A 27,264-nucleotide genomic window follows, 5' to 3' on the forward strand; every position below is an offset into this window, starting at 1 on the left:
CGCTTCTCCGAGGGGCTCACAGGGGTGCTCCTAGTCTCCATCTGGCCCCGGAGGGGCTCGGGGGAGTTGGTGTGACCGAAGTCGGGGCCAGGCCTGCTTGGTAGGAGGCCGTTACTGCGCTCTGGGCGGCTGGGACAGGCGAGCGAGGGCCACTGAGGGAGGCTGGTGCTGAGCGGATTAGCCTCTCGGCTTAGAGCTCAGTAGAGACTGCATCTCAGAAGCTAAAATGCTTCCGAAACTCATCAATAAAGGCTTCCAATTACAGATGCACCTTCGGGCGGCACAAGCAAGACATTTGCAAGTTCAGTTTTTCAGTGATTATACAGACTTCCGTGTTCTCAGGAGCGTGGGGGATGTAGGTCATGGAAAAGGGCACGCTTTCTCTAGGGACCCAGGGCCACCACTGGCTGCTAGTGCCCGCGGCAGGGCAGTGCCAGGCCACCAGCCCCGGGCCTCACATAGCAGCGGGAAAACCAGGAAAGAAACGCAGCAACAGAGTTTATAAATATATAACTATATTTATTTTGAATATTAAATAGTTTTTAAATTACAAGCAATTTATTGAATCACACTATGCATCAATATACAGTAAAAATCTTACAATTTAAAAATGTACACAATTTAAACTGAACGTTCATTAGCTGTGATATTGCCGTGAACCTCTCACAACCGTGTTAAAGCACAACGGGGAAGCCGCGTGGGTGGGACTGCCCCATGGGCCCCGCGCAGACCGGACTCAACAGTGGATGCACGCACCGGCCCGCTGGGGAGGCCTGCCCGCGCTTGTGTGAGCCTGAGCAACCTAGTTCAAGCCATTTGGGTAACAGGTTGTTGGTAGTTCAATACTGTCTGCACATCTGTCAGAACTTACGCGTGCACTAAAGAGCTTCTTCGTTAACAGCCAAAACTGGAGCCAGCCCCGCTGTCAGGAATATTGTTCACAAGATTGAAATCTGAAGTAACCGAGTTACCCATTCTTATTTTAAGGCTACTTCTCATAAGGCTATTCTTCTGAAGCCCCGATCACCAAAGCCCAACACTTGGAGCCTAGCACTGGGTTCACGTCCGGAATCGTCAGACGATGGGCTGAGTCGGGTAAAACCAGGCGCTGCCTCCCTCGCGCCCCGGGCCCTCAGGACAGACATGCAGTAAGTCACTAACCCTACAAGTACCCTATGGAAAATGTGAATACAAGGGAGTGGTTTTGAAAGGCGTTTTACGGCAGCAAGACATACAAAGACTTTTCTAAGATAAAACCCATTTCTATAGAAACAATCACCTGTACGTTTAAAAATAGAACGAATGCTCTGTTTCCAATTCAGCTTCGCGGAGCTTCTTCACCCTTAAGATGAATGGCTTCTTACCCAGACGCACAGTCCAAGTTCCAGAAGGATTTGGGGAGCACTTTTATTTCTTTTTCTGGCTTATGACAGGATCGTTTGATAACATAAATTAACATCTAGCTAGGAAGGAAATGAAGGTTCTTTTTATTATAGGATTTAAAATACATTAACTCCACCAGAGTAGCACTAATTAAAACCTGATAGATTCCAAAGAAGGCCAGGAAAATACCACTGTGAACCAGGTATTATCAACCTCACCCATATTATCTGGAGAATTCCACTGATTTATTTCATTGCATAACTTATTAGAACAAGTTCGGTCTGAAAACCCACTATTGGTAACCAATGTAGTAAAAAAAAGAAAAAAAAAAAAAAAACCCCAAAAACAAAAAGAAAACCTGACTTGAACAACAAAGCACATGCTGACACTTCAAAGATGGGCCAAAAATTCTCATCTACATAATTGGTTTCCCGTGTATTGCTTGAGATTTCAAAAGAACATGTTGACTCACGTGTTTATTATAAATATAAAATCTTCCCCACCATGCAACACCACAGTAAGATTTACTACTCCAACCCACCCCCCCCCAACTCAATGTATAAAATGCTTTCTTTTGGCAATTAATCATGACAGCAAGATAGACCTAAAATAAATTAAAATGGGAATTAGGTTGTTAAAATCTCCTTAATCATAGTGAAAAAGGTACAGCCCCCGAATATCAATAAACTTATCCCGGGCTGATTATACAAGAAGACTATATATTCTATGGATCTGCTTGACTTTTAGTCATTAAATCTGAACTCGTTATAGTTTGAAAAAACTTGTATTAATTATCACCTCTTATATATCTCTTAACAAAGACTGATAGTTAGATGTAAAAATTCAGGAAACTCAGGAAGTCTTCACAGCAAGAAATTCAGAGTTATGATAGTTTTGGCAAAATCACCTTCTAATGCCCTATTAACTTTTCCTTGTTCAGCTCCCTGCTCACACCAAGTGGAGTGGTAAAGGGGGCTCTTTCTCCATTCTGAGTTCTTGCTCTGAAAAGTTATTGCTAGTATAAAACGTTAGTGGAGCGAACTAGAATTGATAATAAAGGTCATAATTTACTTTGTAAACTCTAGCCAGCATACACAACTGCATCTTGCGCTAGGACCAGGGTCGCTGGGATTTCTATCACGCAGCCCCGGGGGACCTGTGTTACGCTGGAGTCGGGGAAGCAAATCAGCACCGGAAAACATTTGGGGTGAAGGGCCAGTGTGTGGTGACCACAGACGCGACGCCCGACCCCAGTACACACGGCTTCACGGCGGACATGCCAAGCCTCCTTCAGCACATGCTGCTCTAGGCCCTGGAAACTTCCTGATGTCAAAGCAGAACTCACAGAGTGCAGAATGAGCTCAGCTTTTTATCACGAACACCCAACTCCTGGCAATATTAGGAGGTGACGCTGGACACACTCGGTCCTTTTCAAGGCAAGGGGAAAACGTGGTGCTTAAGCAGAAGGGCAGGGTCAGTGCAGATGAGTCCCAGGGCCGCATCCAGGTGGGAGGCCCCAAACAGGAGGACCTGCTGGCTGCGCAGGCTCGCCGTGGTCTCGCGTCCCTGCTCCCGGCTGCGGGAGGTAGCGTATCTCCTCGGTTACAGAGCCCGGCCGCCGCGGGCCGTGACGCGGACTGGCTCTTCCAGGAAAATTCCAGGAAAAACTCTGGACGTTATTTGAAAGCCCAACACCCAGTGCGTACAACAGAACGAACTCAGACTGTCCTCGGCAACCAGAGCCCTGCGCAGGCAGCTTCCTCCTCAGAGTTGGGCACCGGCTGAAGGAAGGAGCTACAGGGACACCGAAGGCCCAGCAGCCTGTGCTTCCAAACACTAAGCAGAGGAGCCGGCGTGACGGGAGGTGGCTCAGGGGCCACAGCAGAGCGCGGCTCCCAGGGAGAGGGGCAGGACAGACACCTGGACGTTCTGACCCGAAGCGGAGTTCTGGGGGGGAACCACCTGTCAAGTTTTACCGAAGGGTCTAAGAAAATGGGGGAGCGGGGTGAGAGAATCACACAGAGGGGCTGCGAGACCCTTCAGCTCCTCAGAGAAGCGTCACTTGCTACAAGGAACCTGCGTTATAGAAAGAGACAAACGTATGTTTCATTCGGTCAACAGAACAAAGCAGTCTTTTTGGACTCATCAAAAATACTTCCTATAAGAACAAAAAACACTAACATTCGGAATCATGTATCATTTACGAAAAAGTACCATATGTACAATTCCAACAATTCTAGACAGCAGAACACTCAAAATATTTAAACTTTACAAGTACCATGCAAAGCAAACAAACTATAAAACAGAGAAAGAAATCAAACTAGTGGATAGCACCAGCTTGACCTGCCTTATTTTCCTTGAATAATTTACGATTCTGTACAATATCAGGTACTCTTAGAACACTTATCCACAGTGCAATTACAGAGAGCAATTAGTGATTTCTTTAAAAATAATAAATACGGCTCACTGGTGCCCATTCCCATCGTGCTCCTCTGGGCCCTCACGCACAGAAGGGATGCACAGTGTGGAGGCGGAGAACACCCCACATGGAAAACAACCCCGAGACTACAGTTCCCCACACACCAGAGCAGGGTCGACGCTCCCCAAGGATGACCAGGGCGCGAGGACCTCGGGCGGGTGAGAGCGGCCCAGGGCCTCCCCCGCCGGGCTGCCCGCCGTGGGCACGGAGCCAGCGCGGCTCCATCCCGGCCGCCTGAGTCTCTCTCCTGGGCCGGGCCCGCTGCAGCCGATGTGGAGGGATGTCACTGCTGGGCTCAGTGCAGGAATGCCGCCCTGGGGGAGCAGCCCGGGACCCGGGAGCGCATCCGTGTCCACCTAATCCTTTTCTCCGTCTTCGCTGCTTCCTATTTCAGGGAGAACAAGCAAAGCTGGGTTTGTGAAGTGATCGGCACAGATAAAAATAGTGTGGACAGCATGTGACCTGTGCTACAGAAAGAGGAACCGAAGCTGGGAGTGGGGCTGCCCGCCACCTGCTCGAGCCGTGGAGCTTCCTGTCACAGCAGCACCTGCCAGACTCTGGCACGCTCTCGCGCACACATCTGCTCAGCTCACACGCCGCTCGGCGTCCGTGCTCGGGGCACAGGAGAAAGTCAGCCCTGATCTCTGACAGATCGCTAGGTAATGGGCATTATCTAATCGGCACAATTAAACAGAGCACGAACACAAATGAAAGCTCTTTATGTTTCACAGTATTTGAACTGCAAACTTCAAATCAAAAAAATGTACCTATTAGCATTTATCTTCCAATCGGGTTATGGGGAAAAAAGGATCCATATGTTCAGATAATACCACTTCAAATGCGCCCTGCCCGTGACTTCCCACCCAGGTCTCTGCTATCACACAAGACCAAGACTTAATGGCAAAATCAATATTCCCTGGGAAGAGCCAGAGCACATTTGGGCTCAATCCCAAAATCTCGGGCCAAGTGTTTTTAAGAACGGCTTCTCTCTGGGGGAAAGAAGCAGAGATGGGCGGGGGGTGGAGGGGGTTGTGGCAAAAGGGGAGAAAATAGAACAGAAGGTGGCAGACGCGCTGCAGCCAGGCGCCACCGGGCTGCCTCGCCCAACAGGGGCTGCAAGGGGGCAGCTCGAGTAGCACGCAGTGTGTGGAGTGACAGAGGCCTACACGTGGGGGGCGTGGCTCCGAGAGCATGCGCTCAGGACTGTGAGGGCCTCATAAAGGATTTTCTTACAATCTACTCTGCAAACACTAGGAAGGCACCAAATTAATAAGCACACAAGTCCAGCAGGGACGGTCTCCCAGGCTGGCCCCCACCTCCTCTCACCTCCTTGTTCAATGTCCGAGTCAGTAAGGTGTGTGAGAGAAAAGCTGGCGATGTTGGCAGGAGAGATGGAGAATCTGGAATACGGCGGCATGTGGGGCCAGCTCTGTTCCGCACTCCGGGGCGGTGGAGGCGGCGAGAAGTACTTGGATGTCTGAAGAGAAGGCTTAGAACTAAGAAGGTTACTTGTTGTCTTCGACATAAAAGGGTCGGGGGAGAAGTCATCGTCCCATTCAAAGCCTCCACCTAGAAAGAAAAAATAAAAACAGTTCTCCTTTTACAATAAAACAGAGAATTGCGGGGGGGGGGGGGGGGGGGCAAGCACACAGGTCTGCTCCGCAGATCAACCAGAACCGACTTGGGCCTGACAGATTGCAGAGCTGCTCCTGGGTGTCTTAAGAGTGTCATTTAAAACAATCCATGATGTTATCCTCCAAAAAGTTCACCTTATTCACAAAGCACTATTTTTTAGTTTCTTTTTAAACCCATCAGTGAAGTGAGGTACCTTCTTCATCAGTTGAGCTTTCCGAATTTATGCACCTGCTCAGGTAGGGAGAGCCTGAAGAAGGTGCCGGGCTGTTCAACTCGGGGCCACGTGCATCTCCTCCACAGTGCCCCAGCTCTTTGGTTGGGGTTTCCTGAAAAGCCAGAGAGAAATGCCCGTCAGCGAAGACCTGCTCTCCCTTCCCCGCTCCAGTGTACACATAGCAGGCCGGCACCGTGTCTGACTGACAGGGTGGGCTCCGGGCCTGGGGAAGCTGCAAGAGGAACACACAGCCCCGCCTCTCCCACCAAAGCAGCTCTGACACCCGGGCAGAATGCATGCAGCAGCTGCTGGAGGCCTCCGAAAAGTAAACAGTAGCAGGCTGGTTGGGAAAGAATGCCAGAACTCAAAGTACACCAAAGCAGCCGTGGATCTGCTGTCCTCCCACTGCCCCTGCCTCAACGGCTCCGGGCCTGGACCCAGCACAGCTCGAGATCCAAAGTGGCCACTGGGGTGGACAGAGAGAGCTCCAGAAGCCCTTTGGTTCTGGTTCTGAAGCAGGCAGGGGCTCTTCTGACCCTCGGAGGCTGGGGGCGGGGGGGTGGTGGAATTCCACATTTTTCCCCTCCATTCTCTTGCTCCCCAGCCCCGAGCAATCCTGGGGTGACAGGCACCTATATCCTGAGGGAGGTGACCTCCCTCTCCGCCTGGAGGAACTGGGATCCCAGAGAGTGAGAAGCCCAATGCTTGTCTTCCTCTGTCCAGTGGCATGAAGTGAGCAGCACAGGGTGCTGATGAAAGCCCCAGCTCTTTAGCGGGGGGCGGGTGGGGCAAGACAACCAGAAGTACCAGGGACACCATGGAGAGGGAGAAGCTCAGGAAAGCTACCCCATCACGTTTATGAGCTCCCGCCTCACCTCCAAGCTGTGTGTGGTAGAGCTGACTCTCAAGAGCACACCAAAGCTCTAAGAACTGAACTGCAGGGTGGACCACGGCCAAGATCCATCCTGGCCAGTCGGGGGGCACATGCAGAGGACAGATTCAAACAGTACAGCAAAAGCTTTGAAAGGGGAACCCCAATCCACAGAAGGACGGTTAGAACTTGGGACCTGAATCCCAATGGGTCAATGCCTGCTAGAACAAAAATGTCAGCAGTCTCCTGAGAATCTAAACAAGACACAAAGTCTCGTAACACACTAAGGATACAGTCTAAAATCAGTCCGGATACAAAGAATCAGGAAACTCTCAATGCACAGGGAAGAAGACAATCTACAGATGCCATGCCAAGGTGACACAGATGCTGGAATTCTCTGAAAGGCTATCATGAAAACGTTCCTACAAGCAAGAGCAAACGTTCTTGAAATGGACGTAAACAGACCAAAGTTTCGGCAAAAGAACAGATGATAAAAATAATAACAAAATGCCAATTTCAAAAATAGAAAAATACAGCAGCTAAAACCTAAAAACCCCATGGATGGACTTAGTATCAGAATGGAGATGACCAAGAGTGAGTGAGTTTGAAGGAGATCAAGAGAAATGACCCAATCCGAACAACAATGAAAACTGAAGAAAGAGCCACGGGGCCACACACGGCAGTCTGACACTGGCATGCCAGCAGGAGGGGACTCGGAGCATGATGAAAGACGTAAGACTACAGATTCAAGATGCTCAGCAAATTTGAAACAGGCTAAATTCAAAGAAATCATGCCAATAATCAAACTGCTAAGAAGAAAAAGAACCTTTGCAAAGAAAGAAATCCTGGCAGCAATCAGACATAATACTGAGAGAACGGTCAACTCAGAATTCTATATTCAGAGAAAATATCCTTAAGGAATGAGGGAAACGAAGATTATCTGTCAGTAGGTTTGATTTAAAAAAAAAAAAAAAAAGGAAAAAAAGGCCAAACAAACTTCTTCAAACAGAAGGGAAAGAATCCTAGAACATCAAAAATGAAAAGAGAGAAATGGTAGGGACTGTCTTGGTAAACAGAACCCTATTAGTCTCCCCTTGAGTTTCTTTTATTTTTTATTTCATTAGGTTATATTAATCACCATACATTACAGCATTAGTTTTTGATCCCCTTGAGTTTCTTAAAACATGTTTGATCACTGGGAGTAAAATGCAGAGCACTGTCTGATGGGGCTTGAGAGTCCGTGCCTGGAATATACCAGACAATGGTAATAAGGTTTCTACATTCCACATGAAATGGTAAAGCGCTGACTCTAAATAGATTTTAAAAAGTCAAGTATGTGTATTGTAATCCCCCAAACCACTACAGAAACTATACTGAGAGAAGATACACAGTAAAAAATGTGACAGATAAATTCAAAGGTAATACTAAAAAATGCTTAAATTACCAACCACAAAGAAGACAGGAAGGAAGGAGGAAGCAAGAACCAGAGGAAGAAACAGTGAACAAAAAAGTACGCCAAAATTCAAACAAGACCAATTTTATTAAATGTAAGTGGCCTAAAACTATCAATTAAAAAGAATTTTTCAGAATAGATTTAAGAAACTCTTTGCTATTCACAAGAAACCAATGTCAACCATAATGATATAATAACACTGAAAGTACAGGGACGAAGAAAGACACATCATGCAAGTACCAATCAAGAGAAAACCATGAGTGGCTACATGAGTATCCGACAAAGGAATACAGAAGGACGTTATATAACAATAAAACAGGTCAGTTCAACCTTTTCAAGAAGATCTATAGTCATCTTAAATGTCCATGCAGCTAACAACAGAGCCACAAAACAGAGGAAGCACAAATGAACAGAAATGAAGAGACAGTCAAATCCACAATCGCAGCTGGAGATTTCAAAACCTCTCCCTCCCTCCCTCCCTTCCCCCCTCCCCCCCACCACAGATGGGACTCCCGGCACACAGGAAAATCAGCAGCAGTGTAGAAGAACTGAACACTATCAACCATCTAGACCTGACAGGCTCTTTCTTTCTTTCTTTTTAAAGATTTTCAAAATTTACTTAAAGGGGGGGGGGGAGGAGAGTGCACACACACGTGCATGAGCAGGGGGGAGGGACAGAGGGAGAGGGAGAAGCAGGCTCTCCACTGAGCAGGGAGCCAGATGCGGAGCTCCATCATGAGACTCTGGGATCATGACCTGAGCCGAAGGCAGATGCTTAGCCGACTGAGCCACCCAGGTGCCCCTAGGCACATTCTTTCAAGTACACATGGAACATTCACCAAGACAGACCATGGCCTGGCTCTAAACAAACCTCTGTAAGTTCAGAGGAACTGAAACCATACCAAACCTGCTCTCTGACCGTAATGGAATTAGCCTAGAAATCAATTAACAGGGGTGCCTGGGTGGCTCAGTGGTTAAGCGTCTGCCTTCGGCTCAGGTCATAATCCCAGGGTCCTGGGATTGAGCCCTGCATCGGGCTCCCTGCTCCACGGGAAGCCTGCTTCTCCCTCTCCCACTCCCCCTGCTTGTGTCCCTGCTCTAAAAAAGAAATCAATTAACAGATGCAAGAAAATCTTCAGCCCTTCATTTGTAGAGAGGCTGAAGTCTGAGCTCACAGAACAGTGCTCAGCAGGCACAGGAGGGTGGGAGGGTCTCAGACTCCGCCGCTGCCTGGTCCCAATCCGCAGGGACCAGCACCTCTGGGGCTACCTGTGAGCCATGGACTGTTCCAGCTTGCACCTGCGTGCTGGCTATTGCTGCCAACTGCTGATTATGGAAATTTGGTCTGTAAAGAGTAGCTAATTTCAGTAGGACTCTGTCAGCAAATCCAGAAGGGGCATCCAGGTCTCCTTCCCTTCATTTAATAGTTCCCTGTTCAAACTACATTTCTGCATATTCTTGAAACTGTAACCAAACCAAATTCCTATTTTATTTATTTATTTGAGAGAGAGAGAGCACGTACACACACACGAGCAGAGAGGAGAGGGAGAAGCAGGTTCCCTGTGACCAGGGAGCTCGATGTGGGGCTCGATCTCGGGACCCTGAGATCATGACCTGAGCCAAAGGCAGATGCTTAACCCAGGCCCCCCAAATTCCTATTTTTGAGGAATCATAAAACAGATTGGCGGTCTCAAAACAGCAATCAGGAAAACAAAGCATGCTCAATTTCCTAACACACCTTGGAATTCTCTAATATGACAGTTTGTAGGTTAACAGGTACCTGGTCAAACAGATAGACTGTGACATCGTCAAAAAATGTCACTGCCTTCTTTTCTTTTTTCCAGTCATCGGGGAGCTGATCAACGGCAACGGTGGCCGAGGGTTTCAACAGGCTCCGTAAGTGCTTCCCATCCTCGTTGCTGAGGATCACAGGCACGGGGTGCTCGGTCTCATCCTCTGACTCGGAGCTGAGGCTGTGCAGATTGAACGCCCGCAGGTCCTCGTCAGAGTCGTCACTGTTTTCGTCTTCCTCGTCTGCCTCAATGCCGTCCTCAGAGAGGTCGAGCATGCCCGACGCACCAAGTTTCCCCAGGTATTTCCCTTCGATATCTGGCTCTTTCAACTTGGGGCCCTCGGCGTGGCCGCACAGGGACTTCTCCACCGTCAGCTCTGACGCGCTGCCGGAACAGAGGGTGGCGTTTGCAAAGGCGAGGAGCTCGTTGGTGTTGGTGCCGGTGGAGGTGAGCGTGCAGGGGCGCCCCTCTTGTGCCTCGAAGTCGTCACCGCTGCTTGGCTCGGAATTCAACAAACTCAAGGGACTGCCAGCCTCGTCTTCAGGAGGAGGCGTCTGCTGGGAAACATCAGCTGGTGCCGGTTCCGACGTTTCTCTCAACTCCAGGTGACTTTCGGAATCTTGAGACGCATGTAGACAAGTTTGGTCTGGCTGGCCAGGTCTGGTTTCCCGGCAACCGTCCTTGGTGCCAGGACTTTGCTCTGGGATGACTGGCTCCGGCAGGGGCTGATCCGTTACCAATTCCAAGGCTGAAGCTGAGGGTCCTGGGACCCCCTCGGACTTCTTATCCGGCTCAGAGTCATTATCTGAGAAGTAAGCAGAGTCTCGGTAGGAGCTCTGAGGGCCAGGTGCGAATGTCTGCGAGGTCACTTCTGTACCTCTGTGGCCATCGGCTGCGTCTGAGATGACGATGACCGGGTTGGGAGGCAAACTGCTATGACCGCTGTCACCCACTGTGGCCGTCTCTGAGGCTGCGGTGCCGTCGGAAGCAGGGTGCAGAGTCCATTCGGGGGACTCCAAGTTCTCGGTCTCGTAGCCACTGTCCGCAGGCTTATCAGGGGGCAGGAGTTTCTGAGGCGTGTGAGAGCCTAAAGAACCCAATAAAACTTCATGGACATCCACTGAATCCAGAGAGTCTGGGGTCTCCACAGACTGTTCTGAAGTCGGAATGGGTGTTGACAAGCTGTCTTCTAAAAGGCTGTCTTGACTGGTTGAGTCTGAGGAGAGGGCGGACACCAAGCCCCCCTCTTTTGTAGCATCTTTACAATGCAGCTGACTCAAAGTCTCCACAGCTTCCACGTTTTTCTCCAGCAGACTGTTGCTGTGATGGTCTTCTGAAAGGGGCTGGTTTTGTAAGTTCTGTCTCACTTCTGGAAGATTACTTCCTATACTCACCTTATTGGCAAAAAGGTCATCAACAAGAACTGAGTCACTTTTGGTCAGTCTCAAGGCCTCTGGACTTTGGTGGGTCAAGTCATGGGACCTGTCGCAAATGCCGTGTGGTTTGGCATCAGTTGAGGGGATCACAACTGTGATGGCCACAGAGTCTGGACTGATTTCTTGGTAGAGACAGTCTTCCTGGACACTGACATCTGAACATGTGGGTTCTCCCTGCTTCAGGAACATATCTGGAGGTACATGATGAGGTGTTCTTTCTGTTTCGAGAGAGGTAGGAGGGACCTGCACTTCCGGGGAAGACTGTGATGAGGTGTTCAAAGTGTTGTCCTTGAACACGACACCTGTGTCTTTACCTTTTGCGCTTATGTTTTCCTGCAACAAAGAAAAGCCTGGTTTATTTTCAGCAAATTTAACCTCAGGATCTAGAGAATTTCTGCGTGGAGTTTCTAACATTGTTTCAGTGACACCAGCGTTTTTAAGTTCTGTTTGAAGATCATTTACATGTTCTTTGCTAGACAATGAGTCTTTTAGTAAGTTCTTCTCTTGAAGAAATAAAAAGTTTTCTGACAATTCTTGAACAGTCAGTGGATCAAAATTATCCTGGTGCAAAATGTTTTCTGATAAGCAAAGAGGCTCACAGTCAAAAAGCTTACGGGGCTTTTCTTTCTCAAAGTGGCACGTTGTTATGGACTCTCTGGAGGCATCCAGACTTGAACTTAAAGTGGTCGGCGTCAAGTCCGTTTGAACTCCGTTTAGTTCCATTAAGTCAAATATTTTTTGGTGCCTGGGCAGACCATCTGATTTGTCCAGATCATTAAATATACTGTTGAAGGGGCTCTCAGGGCCCCTGGGAACATGGACGTCCTCGGGGATGCTGGAATCTTTGGGGTCTGTACTGCTTTGGAAGAAATCCTCATCTGTACTGGACTCCTCAAATTCCAGATTCTTGAGTGTCAGAAACTGGGACGTCTCATCACTTATCTTCTCTGGGTTATCCATCTCGGTTGTGAGCAGTGCGGGCGGGTAATCGAGCTCCAAGTTGCTACCACTTTTTTCTTCCAACTGGATATAATAGTCGCTTCCAACAGAAAGGTTGTGGGCATCAAAAACAGGAACCACTCCAGGGGCCCCACGGGGGACATCCTGGCCACTGTCGTCTTGTTTCCCCGGCCCAGGATCTGAAAGTGAACTCTCAAAAACTTCAACTGGGAAGAAGATGCTTGTGTAGGACAAGGCTTCGTCCGGGGCACCCCGACTGTGTTCGTCAAAGTGGTCATGCTTAGCCGCCTCCCAGACATACTCAAAGCTCAGGCCCTGGCTGGTCTCAGTCACGGTGAGGACCTCCTCCATCTCGCGACCAAGCCGATCCCTGGCAAAATGGTCGAGAATTGGGAAGGCAGCATTACTTGAAGTGTCTCTGCTATTTGTATTTGGTTTAAGAGCATTCCACTGTTGTTCAAAGTCAACTTCTGAGTCCCTTTGGCTTTGCATCCGCAGGTAGGTGAGCAACCTATGCACGTCCTCGGCCGCTGGTCTCTTGTCTGGCGACAGCCAGCAAAATTGCAAAACTTCATACCTGAATGACAATTGAGAGGTAATTAATGGATTGATGATAAATTGCTTTATTCATTTTTTTTTTAAGATTTTTCATTTATTTATTTAGACAGAGAGAGTGAGAGAGTAGCAGAGGGAGAGAGAGAAGCAGACTCCCAACTGAGCAAGGAGCCCGATGCGGGGCTCGAACCCAGGACCTCGGGATCATGACCCGAGCCAAAGGCAGACACTCAACGACTGAGCCACCCAGGCGCCCCGATGGTAAACTGCTTTAAAATAAGAAAGGACTTCACAAGGACTCCTAAGCCAACCCAACATCTCAAAAGTTTCTATGCTATGACCACTGTCAACCACATGAAGCAGCTCAGTTCATGGTGAAAGAGGAAATAAAGAAATATAAAAATATAAAATCCTAGCTCTTTGTGTCCCCAGGACACTTCACGGTATTGGTGTCTGTCATTTGTTTTTCTAGTGTGTATCCAGTGACTTAGCCCCAGAATTTAGAAACAGTTTTCATAACATTTATTGTTTAAAAAGAGGGAATATACAACACCCAAAGAAAGAGACAACAAAACGTAAAATGGAGTTACCCACCATCTATCAGAATAAGGCTGCTCCAGCTGAGGCTTAGGGAGCTTTGTGTCTCTCTCTCGAATCACCTGATTGAGAACATCTAAGTTGGAAAGGTTGGAATAAGGCTGAGCAGCATTATCAAAAAGCTCCCAAAGTGTCACACCCAGGGACCTGTGGAAAAAAGAAAACAGTTATTTCTTCTTCCCTTCATAGATGTCAAATTTTTCAGCACCAGTATCTTCATTCGTACACTCATTAGTGACTTTACGAACAAGGTGTGTACTGAAAAGGTACACAGATAAAGACAACTCTTTAACGTGATTTTTAAAAAGAGGCCTTTTCAATAAAATGAGGACAAGTACACCTCCTCATATTTACGTATTTACTACGGAGTACTCTAGAAGTTTTGGCCAATGCAAAAAAAAAAAAATTAAACAGGTAACAGGCACAATTATAGAGAGGAGCTAATGTGACTGTCAACTTTAAATTCAAGAAATTATTTGAAAGATCACGGGGCGCCTAGGTGGCTCAGACGTTAGGCGTCTGCCTTCGGCTCAGGTCATGATCCCAGGGTCCTGGGATCAAGCCCCGCATCGGGCTCCCTGCTCCGCGGGAAGCCTGCTTCTCCCTCTCCCACTCCCCCCGCTTGTATTCCCTCTCTCACTGTGTCTCTCTCTGTCAAATAAATAAATAAAATCTTCAAAAAAAAAAAAAAGAAAGAAAGATCGTTAGAATTATTTCAGAGTTCAGCGAGATGGTGAGATACAAGATAAATATCCTGAGGTGGACCAAAAAAAAAAAAAAATCCCATTCACAATAGTAGTAAACACCAGAAAATATATCAGAGAAACCTTTATATAAACAAATAATCTCTTCTTTGGTGGATCCACACACTTCCCAACAGTGTGGGTTTGGTTGCTATTATGAAGGGACTTCTTGCCATCATTCTGCCACCTATTTGTGTGTCTGCCACCTGCCCGAGCCTCTCGATGCCTCCAGGTTCTCGGCTGTTACCACAGGCAGGAGGGAATGCCCCTTCTTGGTACCCATCCCGTTCTCTCACGCCAAGTGCTCTGTCGCCATGGAAACGGCCTCTACAGCTCAGATGTACACTTACTCTCCACCTCCTCTGTGCAGTCTCTGGGTTTCTATCCCAGCACGAGACTTTGGTCGTGTAGCAGCATCTCCTATCACTGCAATGGCCCCTAAATCTGGCTGACCACCTGTGTCATCTGGGAATACAGAGGTATTTAGGACCCACCCCCAAGAACTCTCAGTTGGTAGATGCAGGTGTGGCCTAGGAAACTGTATTTAAAAAGTTCCCTAGTGATTCTGACATCCAGCCAGGTTTGGGTATTAATGGTTTACGTGACTTGGATCAATACCTCCAGAATGCTTGTTTGAATAATAAACTGCACTGAATGAGTAAGTCTATTATTTGACACTGTAGAGTACAATATAACTTATGAGTTAATTTCTGTATGCTAACTTCACAAGTCAGTGAAAAAAATCAGCATATTCAGTATCTAAGTTGAGAAATCACTTCTATCAGAGGAAATAAATGGACCCAAATTTCACAACTCAATTCAAGAAATAAAACACTTCTTTTCCCTGGCACAGACTTGCCAGAGGCAGAGGGTCGTTCTGGGTACAAAAAAGTTTAAGACACTATCGATGACGTTAGGGAGTTTATAATTTAACTGAGGAAAATAAGACATTCACATGAAACACTAAAGACCACAGAGATAGTATATAATTAATGGCAAAATGAGTGTTACCGCTACCATGCTTGGTGTGATCTTGGGCATATAACTACCTGTGTCAATTTCTCCAAATCCCTGATTTAACTCACTTTCCCTCCCCCATTCCCAAATCAAAGCCCTCTCCAGCCCCCAGCCCACCCTGTTCTTCAGAGAACACGAAGCACGGGCTTTCTCAACTCCCCACTCCACCAATCCTAGCATCTCTATGCATCGCCTAGTCATCTCCTCCGGCCACAGAGAAAGATGAGACACGTCTCCTCCTCAAGGTCTGTCCCTGCCCCGGAGCTCTCTACTCTACCCTGTGCGGTGTCCTCCAGGATAACCACCACCAATCACTGTCACTGGTCCCTAGCTATTCAATTCTTCACTTTGTACTGGCTCTTGCATCCTTGAGTACCACTGGCCTCTCCCCTCTGGGGAACAGAAAGTGTCCTGTAGTTCTTACCCTCTTTTCCACTCAACTCTCTAAGAGTGGCCCCTCTTGTTCCCCCTGGTACAGGGCAGCGTGGGCCCTGCCTTGGGCTGCAGCTGGCACCACGGCCGGCCCTGCCACCAGAGCCTTCTCAAAGTGTTAGCAACAAGGGCTGGGCTCTCTCTCTGGGGACACAGGCTAAGTTTGCAGGTCCAACGCCCTGCTAGGAACAGTAAAAATAGGGATAAAGCATACAAAGCATCTTTTTAAAGGTATCACTGATGGACTAGCAGGGAATTGCCAGGAAAAACTCCAGAACTTGAAGAACTAAGGAGAATACTAAACCACCTTTGAGCTGGTGCTTTTGCTGAAGCACAGAACTCCGGCTTTTGTGGTCTTGGTTTACGAGGCAATGCGGGTGCTGGTAAACAGGCCAAAGCCCTGGGCCTGCCCAAGCTAAGGGGAATCACAGAGACACCTCCTCACAGTGAGCTTAAACCTGCCCCTGCTGCCTCCCTCCAGGAGCCTGAAAGGCAAGGTGACTCAGCACTGAGGCACAGTGAGTTAGGGTACGTGTGTACGACTGTGTGAGTGTGTGTGTGCGTGTGTGTAAGGGGGGGTGTGGTCCCTAACAAGCTGTAACCACAGAGCTGATCCTTGATTGCATTTGCAGCCCAAATTCACAACACCTGAGTGTTCAAAAAAGAGCTTAAATCTGAATATGTGAAGCTCTCTTACATGGCAGGACCCCCTGGTATCCAACACAAGTGAGTAAGTGTGGATCCTCTCTGGAGGAATGCTCCCCAATTCTAGGTTTCCAAGATCCTCACCCCAAGGAAACAAGGCACCATCAAGAACCAGCAAGATCAAATCCACTAGGACTTCAGCTACCAGAATTATCTGATGCAGATCATAATCCAGTTGTTTTAAAAACACTGGGATATGTTTTAAAAAACCAAACAGATTTCCTAAAACTGAAAAGTCAATAGCTGAACTACATAAAACTTAATAGAGAGATTTAACAGAAGAACAGACACAGCTGAAGAGAGAATTTTTAAAAAGAGAAAGAATTAGTGGCTGGAACACAGGTCTCAAAATTATCTAGAGTGTGGCCCAGAGTCGAAGAGATAGGATATATAAAGGAGAGATGAAGAGACAGAAGGCAGAGCAGGAAGGCATGACACACGTCTAAACGGACTTCCCGAAAGAGGGAAATGGAGCAGAGGCAGTATTTGAAGGGTAGGCCTGAGAACACCACCAACCTATAGATCTGAAAGCTAAATAAATCCCAAGCAGAAAAACACAGGAAATCCACACCCATACACATCATAGTGAAACTACAAAAAACCCCACAAAAAACAAAGAGAAGAATTTAAAAGCAGCCAGAGAGAAAAGGTCACATTACCTTCAAAGAGCTTAGGTAGACTTACGGCTGACTTCTCAATAGCAACAATGGAAGCCAGAAGACAGTAGAACCATCTCTTCAGTATGCTGAGAGAAAGTAACTGTCACCAAGTAAAAATATATTTCAAAAATGAGGACAAAATAAAGGTATGTTCAGACCTACAAAAAACTGAGAGTCTGTTACCAGCAGGCCCTCACTATAGGAAATTCTGAAGGACATACTTCAGACAAAGGGAGAATGATCCCAGATGGAATGTCTGAGATTTAAAAAAAAAGAAAAGAAAAAAGAAAAAAAAGAATGAAGAGCAAAGTGATTTAATTATGTGGATAAACCTAAACAAAAAAGTGCTAAAAAAAACCCCAATAATAACGTCTTGTGAGGATAAAAGAAAAAAAAAATTACCCAATAAGATGTAAGTGTGTGTGTGCATGCATGTGTGTGGTGTATAGTTAAACCAAGTTAAAGTATGTTAAAGTATCCTGAGGTCCGTGTACTGTTCAGAGAGAGGGTCAAAATATGAACTAATATTAGACTAAAATAAGTGGAATACACATGTCATAACTTCTAGGGTAACCTTTAATAGTTAAAGCATAGGACTAGCGTATACAGCTCTCAAACTAACAGGAAAAAGCAGTTAAAAAAAATCCAAAAGAAGGCAAGAAGAGAAAAAGAAAATAGAAAAAGCAGGATAACAGCACAAAAAATATATATATAAATTAAGAAAGCTGTAACAGAAATCGTTAGTCAAAGACATAAACACATTTTTTTCAACTTTCATTAAACTGATCTCCTATAAATCACAGTATTACATATTGGTCCAAACGTCTTTCCGTTTTTTCATTTACTTTAATAAATATTTAAAATGTCTATTATACTGCAGGTCTTACAGGAGGCAAGAAAATAGACCAGTTTCCTGCTTTTGTGGACCTTATTACTGTTGAATGGGTAAGAGAAAAGTTAATTATATCATCACAATTGTGATAATTGCTATGATGTCAATGAATTGTCTTTACCTCACCATCAGGCACACCTGTGTTCCTAAATCTTATTCAGTTATTTTTCTTTAAGTACTCAAGGGGAAAGAAGTGAGGACTTTGCTACACAAAAGTCTAACAGAATGGTAAATCAATACCTACCAGATATTACTATACTTCGTTTGATCTGCAGTTAGTAGTCTGTCTTGAAAGCTGGTTACTAATTCTGGAGCAGTCCATCGCAGAGGGAAAATTTTGTTATCATCTGTTTCAATATAATCCTCCTGTGTTGTTAGAAAGCATACAGAATTTTAAATTCTATTAGTTTTTTAGTGAACTCAATGATTTAACACCAGGTCATTCTCAGAAAACACATGCTGAACCCAGAAGACGTATCAGAAAAAGAAGTGGGCATGAAGAGAGATTTTCTGGGCAGAAGGTGGGTGAGGTTTTCTCTGAAGCCTTCTGGGCTTCGTGAGCTGCTGTCTGAGCCATGAACGCTTGCTCAGTCAGCCTTCCCGGAAAAAGAAGGTACTCCACGTCTGATGTACAGAACAGACTCTGAGCAAAACATCTTTTAAAATATGCTGGGCCTTACGCCCCGAGTAGGGCAGCAGTGCCTAAGATTAGGGACTGGCTTCTAAGTCCATGCTCAACCATTTACAGCTCGTTACCAGACTCTGGGAAAGCAACAAATATGCTAAGCCTTTCTCTTTATCTGTAAAAAGAGGATGATACAATACCCACCTCCGTTTATGGTGAGAATTAAAATAGGTAACTGCCGGCAACGACTTCATGGTGCCTGGTACATAGCAAGGGCTCAAGACACTAGGGCGACTATGCAGACAAATAACCAACTTATATTGTGTAATATATTTTAGTTACAAAGTACTATGAAAACATGAGCCCTGTGGTCCTCACGAGAACCCCGGAAGACAGAACAGGTATGATCCTCATGCTGCTCTGTGGATGGCGTGGAGCCAGGACAGACAGTCACATTCTGTGCCCCATACCCTGCTACCTCATTCAGCTGGGCTACAAAAGAACACACGAAAACCTCACCTACTTCTTAGCTTGTTTGGGGATGTATTTATGGCAGAGTTTAAAAAATCTAAACTGCAACCTTCCTTTTGAGCCAGAATTTTACTGGGGACATGTTGATATGACATGTACAGTGTATTTTATTATACAGGTGGTAATGATTACTGCCCATGTGTTCATACTAAAATGTGTTATGCACCGCCAAGCTGTATTAATTACACTGTGTAAAAATCTTATTTTTAAACAAAGCCTTTGGAAAGCCGTCACAAAACCTCTCAGCACAGAGCCACCGATGTAGACAAACCACACGTCAGAAGCCAACACTGCTGTTAAGATGACTAGAACAAACCATTCTCCAAAGAGGCAACATAACCAAGATTCTTAACCCCCTCTTCCAAAGCCGGGGTGGCATTCTGTGATATGACCACCTCATGACTATGAAATTAAATCAACTTCAGGAGAGAACCTTTAAACCTTGGCTTACCTTGTACCTGCTGAATCCTATTCCATAATCTCCCACTTTCACATTCAGGTCCGAGGTAAGAAAACAGTTCCGCAAGGCTAAGTCACTAAAAGCAGAAAGAGTGAAGTGAACACAAGGATAAGGGGAACCTGCAAGCAGGACACTGTCACCCCAAATTGCTATGAACAAGGCTTTCTCTATGAAGCAGAGTGGTGTGCTGAGCTCCCTGCTCAGCAATGTTTTAAAATTCTTTTTTAGGGGTGCCTGGGTGGCTCAGTTGGTTAAGCACCTGCCTTCAGCTCGGGTCATGATCTCAGGGACCTGGGATCGTGCTCTGCATCAGGCTCCCCAGTCTGCTTCTCCCTCTGACCCTCCCCCCTCTCATGCTCTCCCTATCACACCCTCTGTTTCTATTTATTAAGATTTTATTTATTTATTTGAGAGAGAGAGACAGAGATAGCGAGAGAAAGCACAGGTGGGGAGAAGAGGGAGAAGCAGGCTCCCCACTGAGCAGGGAGCCTGACCCAAGACTGGATCCCAGGACCCTGGGATCATGAGCTGAGCCAAAGGCAGACGCTTAACCCACTGAGCCACCCAGGTGCCCCTAAAATTATTTTTTAACGGAAAAAGGATTATATATCATATTCTTCATTACTAAAATCCATGGAGATGATAAAATTTTTTCTTACAAGTAGTAACTGCTAAAGCAAGGAACCTGGATGGCTCAGTTGGTTAAACGTCTGACTTGTGATTTCAGCTCATGGGTTGTGAGACTGGGCCCAGCATGGGGCTCCACACTCAGCAGGGAGTCTGCTTAAGATTCTCTCCCTCTGCCCCTCCCCATGCTCACCCGCACTCTCTAATAAATAAATAAATCTTACAAAAACCAAGTAACTGCTAGGATTAAATACTGACCATATCTGTACCTTCTACTGCATCAATAGCAGATTTATGTCTCATTTCCTGGTGTTTTGAGAGTGATCAAGAGGAGCGCCTAGCTGGCTTAGTCAGTTAAACGTCTGCCTTCGGCTCAGGTCATGATCTCGGGGTCCTGGGATCGAGCCCTGAATCAGGCTCCCTGCTCAGTGGGGAGCCTGCTTTTCCCTCTCCCTCCGCCCCTCTGCCCTGCTTGTGCTCTGTCTCTCATTCAATTTCAAATAAATAAAATCTTTAAAAAAAAAAAAAGGATGGCCAGGAATTTTAAAATACTATGAGCTAAAGTGTCTGAGTAATTTTTTACAGTAACTTGTATTACTTGAATAATAGTCTAGTGGTAGTCTATTTAAGTAAAGGTGAATAAAATTACAACTTCACCCCAAACTAATCTACATTATTGAAAATATTAATTTTTAATGTATTATAAGGAGGCCGCTTCTAGTTACTTCGCTTTCTTACAAACCCCACCTCTCCACAGGGAGGTAAAGAGCACATTTTCAGGACTTACTGAAAACAAATTACATAGGTTATTTAAGAACAGGTTAATTCTCAAAAACACGTATGTTGAAAAGTAAAATCTACTTTTTCTGAAGGAACCTTCCATATAGACAACAGAGTAAACACTCTGGATTTCAGTATAAGCCCCCCTTTTATCTTTCAATCTTTTTATCTTTTTGATCATCCACTGGCATAGGAATTAAAGAGTCCACTAAATTAAAGTAGAAAAGCACAGCCCATTTATAGTTTCAAATCATAAAGTTATCAAAAACTTTCTGTAGTCCAAAACTCAAAATGTCTTGATACGATTTTAGAAGACAAAAGCTTAAATTAATGATTAAATTCTTAATTTTCAAAGACTTTAATTTCTGACGCTTACATGCCCAAAACAGGACCATGCTGACGATGGCAGCAGCTTTGGCTGATGTAACTCAGTGACAGCCCACCTGGTACCTAAGGACCAGGTACCTAAGGACAGCCTGCCTGGTACATAAGGATCCAATCATATGTTAATGGCTAAGATTTATAAAGCACTTACTCTACACTGGGCATTTCTCTAAGCTCTATACACGTATTAACTCATCTAATCTTCACAAGGAACCTTGGAAGTGGATAGTCTCATCCTCCTCATTTACAGATGAGGAAACAGGCAGAGAATCAAAGTAACTTTGCCAGGGCTGCAAAGCCAACAAGACACCGTCCCCCTGCAGTAACCATCAGCAACAATGCACCAGCAACTGGAGCGTTGTCCTGGGCGTATGGCTGGTCCCCGACGAACACGTGCTGATCTAGACGGCCAGCTGGTTCTATTCAATCATCTCCACACTGTGTTTACTAGCGGTAATTTTCACGGGGCTCCCCTCAGAAGCCTTCAAGCCTGTGGTGTCCGGGAGCAAGAGAGAAACTTCCAATCTTTTTTTTTTAAGATTTTATTTATTTATTTGACAGAGAAAGACACAGTGAGAGAGGGAGACAAGCAGGGGGAGTGGGAGAAGCAGGCTTCCCCCTGAGCAGGGAGCCCGATGCGGGGCTCGATCCCAGGACCCTGGGATCATGACCTGAGCCGAAGGCAGACGCTTAACGACTGAGCCACCCAGGTGCCCTGAGAAACTTCCAATCTTAAGAAGAAAATTGGTCTCTCCTTTTTGGAATGAAGGGAGGCAGGAGGGAGGCAGAAGCAGTACACCCTTCGAGGGCAGAGAAACGGAAATGCTTTCCGGCAGGCGACACTGGCCACTGGACCGACAGCTACAACAGGACGGTGCCGCGGGTTCTACCAACAGAGGCTCTGTCACTGAGCACCACCGATGGGCATTTCCAGAGTCTCTAGAAACAGATCCTTCTTAACCTTCCCCAAGGTTAAGAGTCGAGCAGTCCTTCTGCTAAGAGCAGAATTAAAAGCTGGGTGCCCCAGGATTCCAACAGGTCCCCGGGTGTGTCCCCTGCAGGTGGGCAGCGGCCTCGGCACTTGGCGCCTTCCCCGCGGGCCATCCGAGCAACCGAACCGCAGGCAACACCTGGGCTGCCCTGCCCCCTCCGTCCTCTCCTCTCTCCTTCCACATGTACAGTGCAGGTCTTTAGACACATCAAACGTGAAGGTTACGGAAAAGATGAAAAATCACCTAAGCAAAAGGCCGTTGGTTTTCATTGTAAAAGGCACCCTAAAACTCTAACACAATCCAAGTGATGCTCTCAGGGGAAGGAGGAATGCTTCTCCTCACCTGAAATCCGAAGCAATGAGGACCCAGACCAGGGTGGGACTGGAGGAGCTTCTTCTAAACCTGCCCCCTACCTCCACCCCACGCATGCGAGCACCACACACAGCATGGGGGGGGGGGGGCGGCGCGAAAGGGCAATGTGGGGACTCATCCTGGCTCCACTGCTTAGGAGCCGTGTGACTTGGGGCAAGTCATTTAACATATCCGAGCCTCAGTTTACTCACAAACGGGTGCGCTGTAAGAGCTAACTCACAACATTCTATAAGGATAAAATAAAGCAATATATGAAATGTTCTCAGAATGTTAAAGTGCTATCCACTTCTAAGATGATATAATTCGATTCAAAATTGGTAAAAGCAAATATTCTCTGAAGCCCAACACACAAAGCTAAAGAAGAGAAAAACACAAAGGTGTAACTTAACAACAAAGGTAATACTTGACGTCAATGGCTGCTTTTGGTCAGGAAACACAAACATACCCAGTATATTCTTCCTTCAAGTTGAAAAACAGGTCTAGTGGTGAGGCTGCCAAACGATCCAGCTCTGACGGCCTCTGGCTCTGTCCCCTCGGCTGGCAACAAGGCCGTCCATCGCCCCCCGCTGTCAGTGACGCAGCCGTGTGAGCGGGGCGGAGAGACGTGGGGAGTGGGGATCCACAGATCTAAGAGTTCCCCATCCTGACTCACAAGGAAGCATCACTACTTGTTCTCAGCTCAGCCAGACTGCAGTTAACCCGGCCCCAGAATGACTGCTCGACTGGAAACAGCTCAGGGAGGTGCAGCCATTTTCAAAATCACTCACACCTCTCTTCGCGTTACTTATGCTTTCGTGAGCAAGGTGAATTCCTCATAAACAGAGGCACCACATGGGAAGCAAAATAGCTGACACTGCTGAGTATTCTCCTAGGGCGTGGCATACATTATCTCAAGTCCTCTTGACAACAGCACTTCAGGATAAAGATTATCCCCATTCATAGAAGAAAAAGGTTCAGAAGGATTAAGTAATGTGGCTTATCTTGGTACAGTTAACGAGAGGTGAATTAACAACTTGAACCCCTGATTCGTGCTTTGCTCACCAGACCGCTCTGCCCTTGGCAGTCATGAAAGTTTAAAAAAAAAAAAAAATCACTAAGAGTTTTGAAGAAACTGCTACTTCTCACTTGAAGATGGGACACAGCTCAGAGCGGTACAAGCTCAAGACGAAAGCCAGAGGACTCTGGTAAGGGCACAAAGGACGCAGTTGTAACTGCTTTCGCCCCGATTTATTAGGTCAGTCCTAGCTAGCTGAATGAGACTACATTTCCCGAGTGCCTCCTGCACGTCAGGCACCTGCTAGGCTCCGGGTCTATAGAGGGCACTTGGGCGGAATAAATTCTGGGCGGACGCCGAGGAGAAGGTCTGTGGCTGGAATGTGGGCCACCACTGCTGGCCTGGGTTTTGAGAAATGGTGATAAAACGGGGACAAAGCCTTCAGTTCTCTGTTTTCTCCAGGGCTGGGCCAGAGCTGACACTGAGCTGGACAGTCAGGCTTCTATGGGTCTCAACCTCTGGTTATGGCTTATCTCCTCCCTGTACATGATTACAAGACTGGACGAAACACATAGGGATGGCAGAAACAGAGGCTGCCAAAGAGGCTGAACTGCAGGGCAGGGTAGAAGGAGAGGAGGGAGTAAGCTCAGAGAGCGAGCAAGCATCCCAGAAATCTGCATACGGGTCCCTCTGAGTCTTGTCTGAGGCCAACTCCTGAGCTGCGTACGTGTGCGCTCTGGAAGATAATGAGGCCGACAGGACACTCACAGAGCTAGGAAGACTGGTCAGCGTGGAGAGACTTCCCTCAACAGCCTGGTGATACCCCTCAAGGTCCTTAAGAAGAAGGTTACTCTGACGTAAGGCAAGGGATCCCCTAGGCCTGTCCTAAAGGCGTCTTACACCAAGATGGAGCTGAGCTGCCAATTAACTGACGCTCTTCAAAGTGGTAGTTCTCACACTGGGCGTGCACTGAAATCACTTGGGAGGCGAGTGAAACGCAGTAGGCCTGCAGTGGGGACGGAGGTACCCCTCAGACAACCCCCAGAAGCCAAGCCCGGCCTAGAAGGCTGCACTGGATCAGGGCTATAGCACTATGCCATGGATCCCAGAACATTAATTTTCCCATAAGACCTAGGGTCATCTAGAAAACTGGAACACTGAATACTTTACTTACCCCTGATGCTTTTAAGTTGACGGCGAGGGTCCCGAGGCAAAGCGGCCCTCCACCCGAAGACCCCCGCCGCCTTCATTTCCCCCTGGCTTCGTCCACATGCTCAGCCTGCAGCTGAGTTCCTTCCCCCAGGGCACAGCACAGCCAGCCCAAGCCTCCAGCTCTGTCCTCTCTACTAGTCCGGCCATGCGCACGCATAGGCTTTTTGCATTAACTGGGTTACAGGAATACGAGGCTTCTTCTAAGGCTTCCTCAAGAGCTGCAGTTCTTTCTTTTTTTTTAATTCAAAAAATGTGTTGGTTTTTTTTTTTGAAACTATCTTCCTCCCCCAGCTCCACCCATTCCAGGTAACATGTATTAACAAACCGGTAGGTATGATCTTTCGGTATTTTTCCACAGGCATAGTGTGCACACCAGAACACACAGATGCGGGGAGTAAGGAGCATTTGCTTTAGGCAACACTATGTCTACCTCTCCACATCTTTATTTCCCACCCAACAACATCACAACGTGGAAATCCCTCCGGGTCAACTAGTCCAGCAGCTCTACATCTTTCCCTACGATGGCTGTGTGCTATTCCACAGTGCGGACGGCCTCAGGCTGGTTCTCAGTCCCCCAGGAACGTTTACTTTGTCGTGTTTATTTTTTTCGCCATCGCCTCAAATGCTGCTACAACAGATCACTCCACTCCATGTCCTTAAGTTCCGGTGCCTCTCTGTCCTATGGAAGTGAGTCTAGCAATGGGAATGTGTTATTTTTTAATACAGTTATTGCTCTAACAGCTCTTCAAAAACTGGCAATGATTTATATGCGATTCAGGACAGAAACTTCCCCACATCCCTACCAGCAACAGATGCAGCGGTTCCTTCAGCTCTGAGGTTCCATGCCTTTAACCTGCACGTCCCTAACTTCCGAAGGGGATCCCCTTCCCATCTGTCTCTGTCCGTCTGTCCAGGGGCTCATTGTCCTCTCGCCAATCCACCACATCTGTCTGGTGTCGCGAGCAGTCGCCCTGCGGCTGCTCCTTGTGTCGGCACCTACACCTCCCCAAGTCTGTCGTCCACTGACTTTGCTGTGGTGTCTGTTGCTACGCAAAACATTTAATTTTTACAGAGCAGTCAACCTTCCATGTAATAGCCACCCGTTATTTTACAGCTCCTGGGTTTCCCACCTCAGGAAAGGAGGGCCTTTCTAGTTAGGCCTCGCTCATCGCTGGGAAACACATACAGCCTTCCAGAATTTTGCCAATATCACATTTATTTCTTATACCTTGATTTTCACATACGGGACGGTGCAGAGGTCCAATGATTTCCCAGACAGGTAATGAACTGTGCCCGCATTTAACAGGGAAGCCATCTCTTCCCCACTGACAGAAGTTTCACTTTTGCCATACGTTCACTTGCTCTATGCACTGTCTACTCTCCACCAATCTGTTTCTCCATCAAAACCATACTGATCTCTATCCCAGGAGTTTGCTGTGAGTTCTGATACCTCGTAAAGCAAGCCTCCCTTTCTGCCCCAACAATTCACTTCTTTTTCATACTCTACTGGCTCTTCTAGACACTTATTTTTCCATGTGAAGCTAAACATAATTTTTACCCCCTCCCCCCCACAAATCCTGTGAGGATTCTTACTGGGATTGTTTATAAAGTTGATGTATTAATTTTGAGTTAACATGAGCGCCTGGGCGGCCCGGTCGGTTAAGCGTCTGCCTTCAGCTCAGGTCATGATCCCAGCATCCTGGGATCGAGCCCCACATCAGGCTCCCTGCTCAGTGGGGAGTCTGCTTCTCTCCCTCTGCCCCTCCCCCAGCTTGTGAACTCTCTTGTTCACTCTCTTTCTCAAATACATAAAATCTTAAAAAAGATAATTTTGAGTGAACTGACATTTTTGTATTGTCTTCCCACCATAAAATGGGGTACATCTTTCCATTTGTTCACCTGTTTTATGTCCTTCGGTAAGACTGCACAGCTTCCTTCACACAGTCCTGTGTCTTTCTCACATTATTTATTCCCAAGTAATTTATAATAAATCATAATAGATAATTTTTGCGGCACTGGTGAAAACGGAATGGGGTTTTCTTTGCCCTCATTTCCAGGGAAACTTTAGTATAGCTATAAGCAAGCTACAATATATTTCCTAATTTAGTTTTTTTAAAGAAACTAGTACCTTGCTTTTTCTAAACATACAGTATCGTGTCACCAGTAAAAAACGGTGACCAGTGATTGTTTAGGGTAGCTTGCTGGCTAAGAGTGAACAGTGGTCACCCGGGTACTCCTCAAGGCCGTGGCCACACAGGTCTTCAGCTACCTGAGCCACCACGAGGCCCACGCTGCCCGCTGGAACCTCTGTGCACTTAGCTCATCGCAGTGACCTGTGGTATCTCACTGGAGCCGCTAAGGAAGGCTGACAGGGAAAGGACAGGAAGTCCCAGGCTCTCGGCCAGAAAGGCAGAATGGTGTGGAACGTAGCATACCAGCAGCTTCTGCTGTTTACATGGCCTT

At 46.9% G+C, this 27,264-nt stretch overlaps 1 protein-coding gene across 1 annotated transcript in view; it reads right to left on the bottom strand.

Moving 5' to 3' along the window:
* Positions 1–1,723: 1,723 nt before the first annotated feature.
* Positions 1,724–27,264, bottom strand: part of LMTK2 (lemur tyrosine kinase 2) — an 81,204-nt gene continuing 55,663 nt past the window's right edge. The window contains exons 8-14 of the mRNA XM_044915730.1: positions 19,432–19,516; positions 18,069–18,190; positions 13,374–13,523; positions 9,816–12,801; positions 5,691–5,823; positions 5,189–5,431; positions 1,724–4,247 (exon numbers count right to left, since the gene is read on the bottom strand). Of these exons, the coding sequence (XP_044771665.1) occupies positions 4,219–4,247; positions 5,189–5,431; positions 5,691–5,823; positions 9,816–12,801; positions 13,374–13,523; positions 18,069–18,190; positions 19,432–19,516 (3,748 nt within the window). The 3' untranslated portion in view covers positions 1,724–4,218. The remainder of the gene's footprint in view (positions 4,248–5,188; positions 5,432–5,690; positions 5,824–9,815; positions 12,802–13,373; positions 13,524–18,068; positions 18,191–19,431; positions 19,517–27,264) is intronic.

Source organism: Neomonachus schauinslandi, chromosome 5, assembly GCF_002201575.2.
Source record: "Neomonachus schauinslandi chromosome 5, ASM220157v2, whole genome shotgun sequence".
Lineage (NCBI taxonomy): Eukaryota > Metazoa > Chordata > Mammalia > Carnivora > Phocidae > Neomonachus > Neomonachus schauinslandi.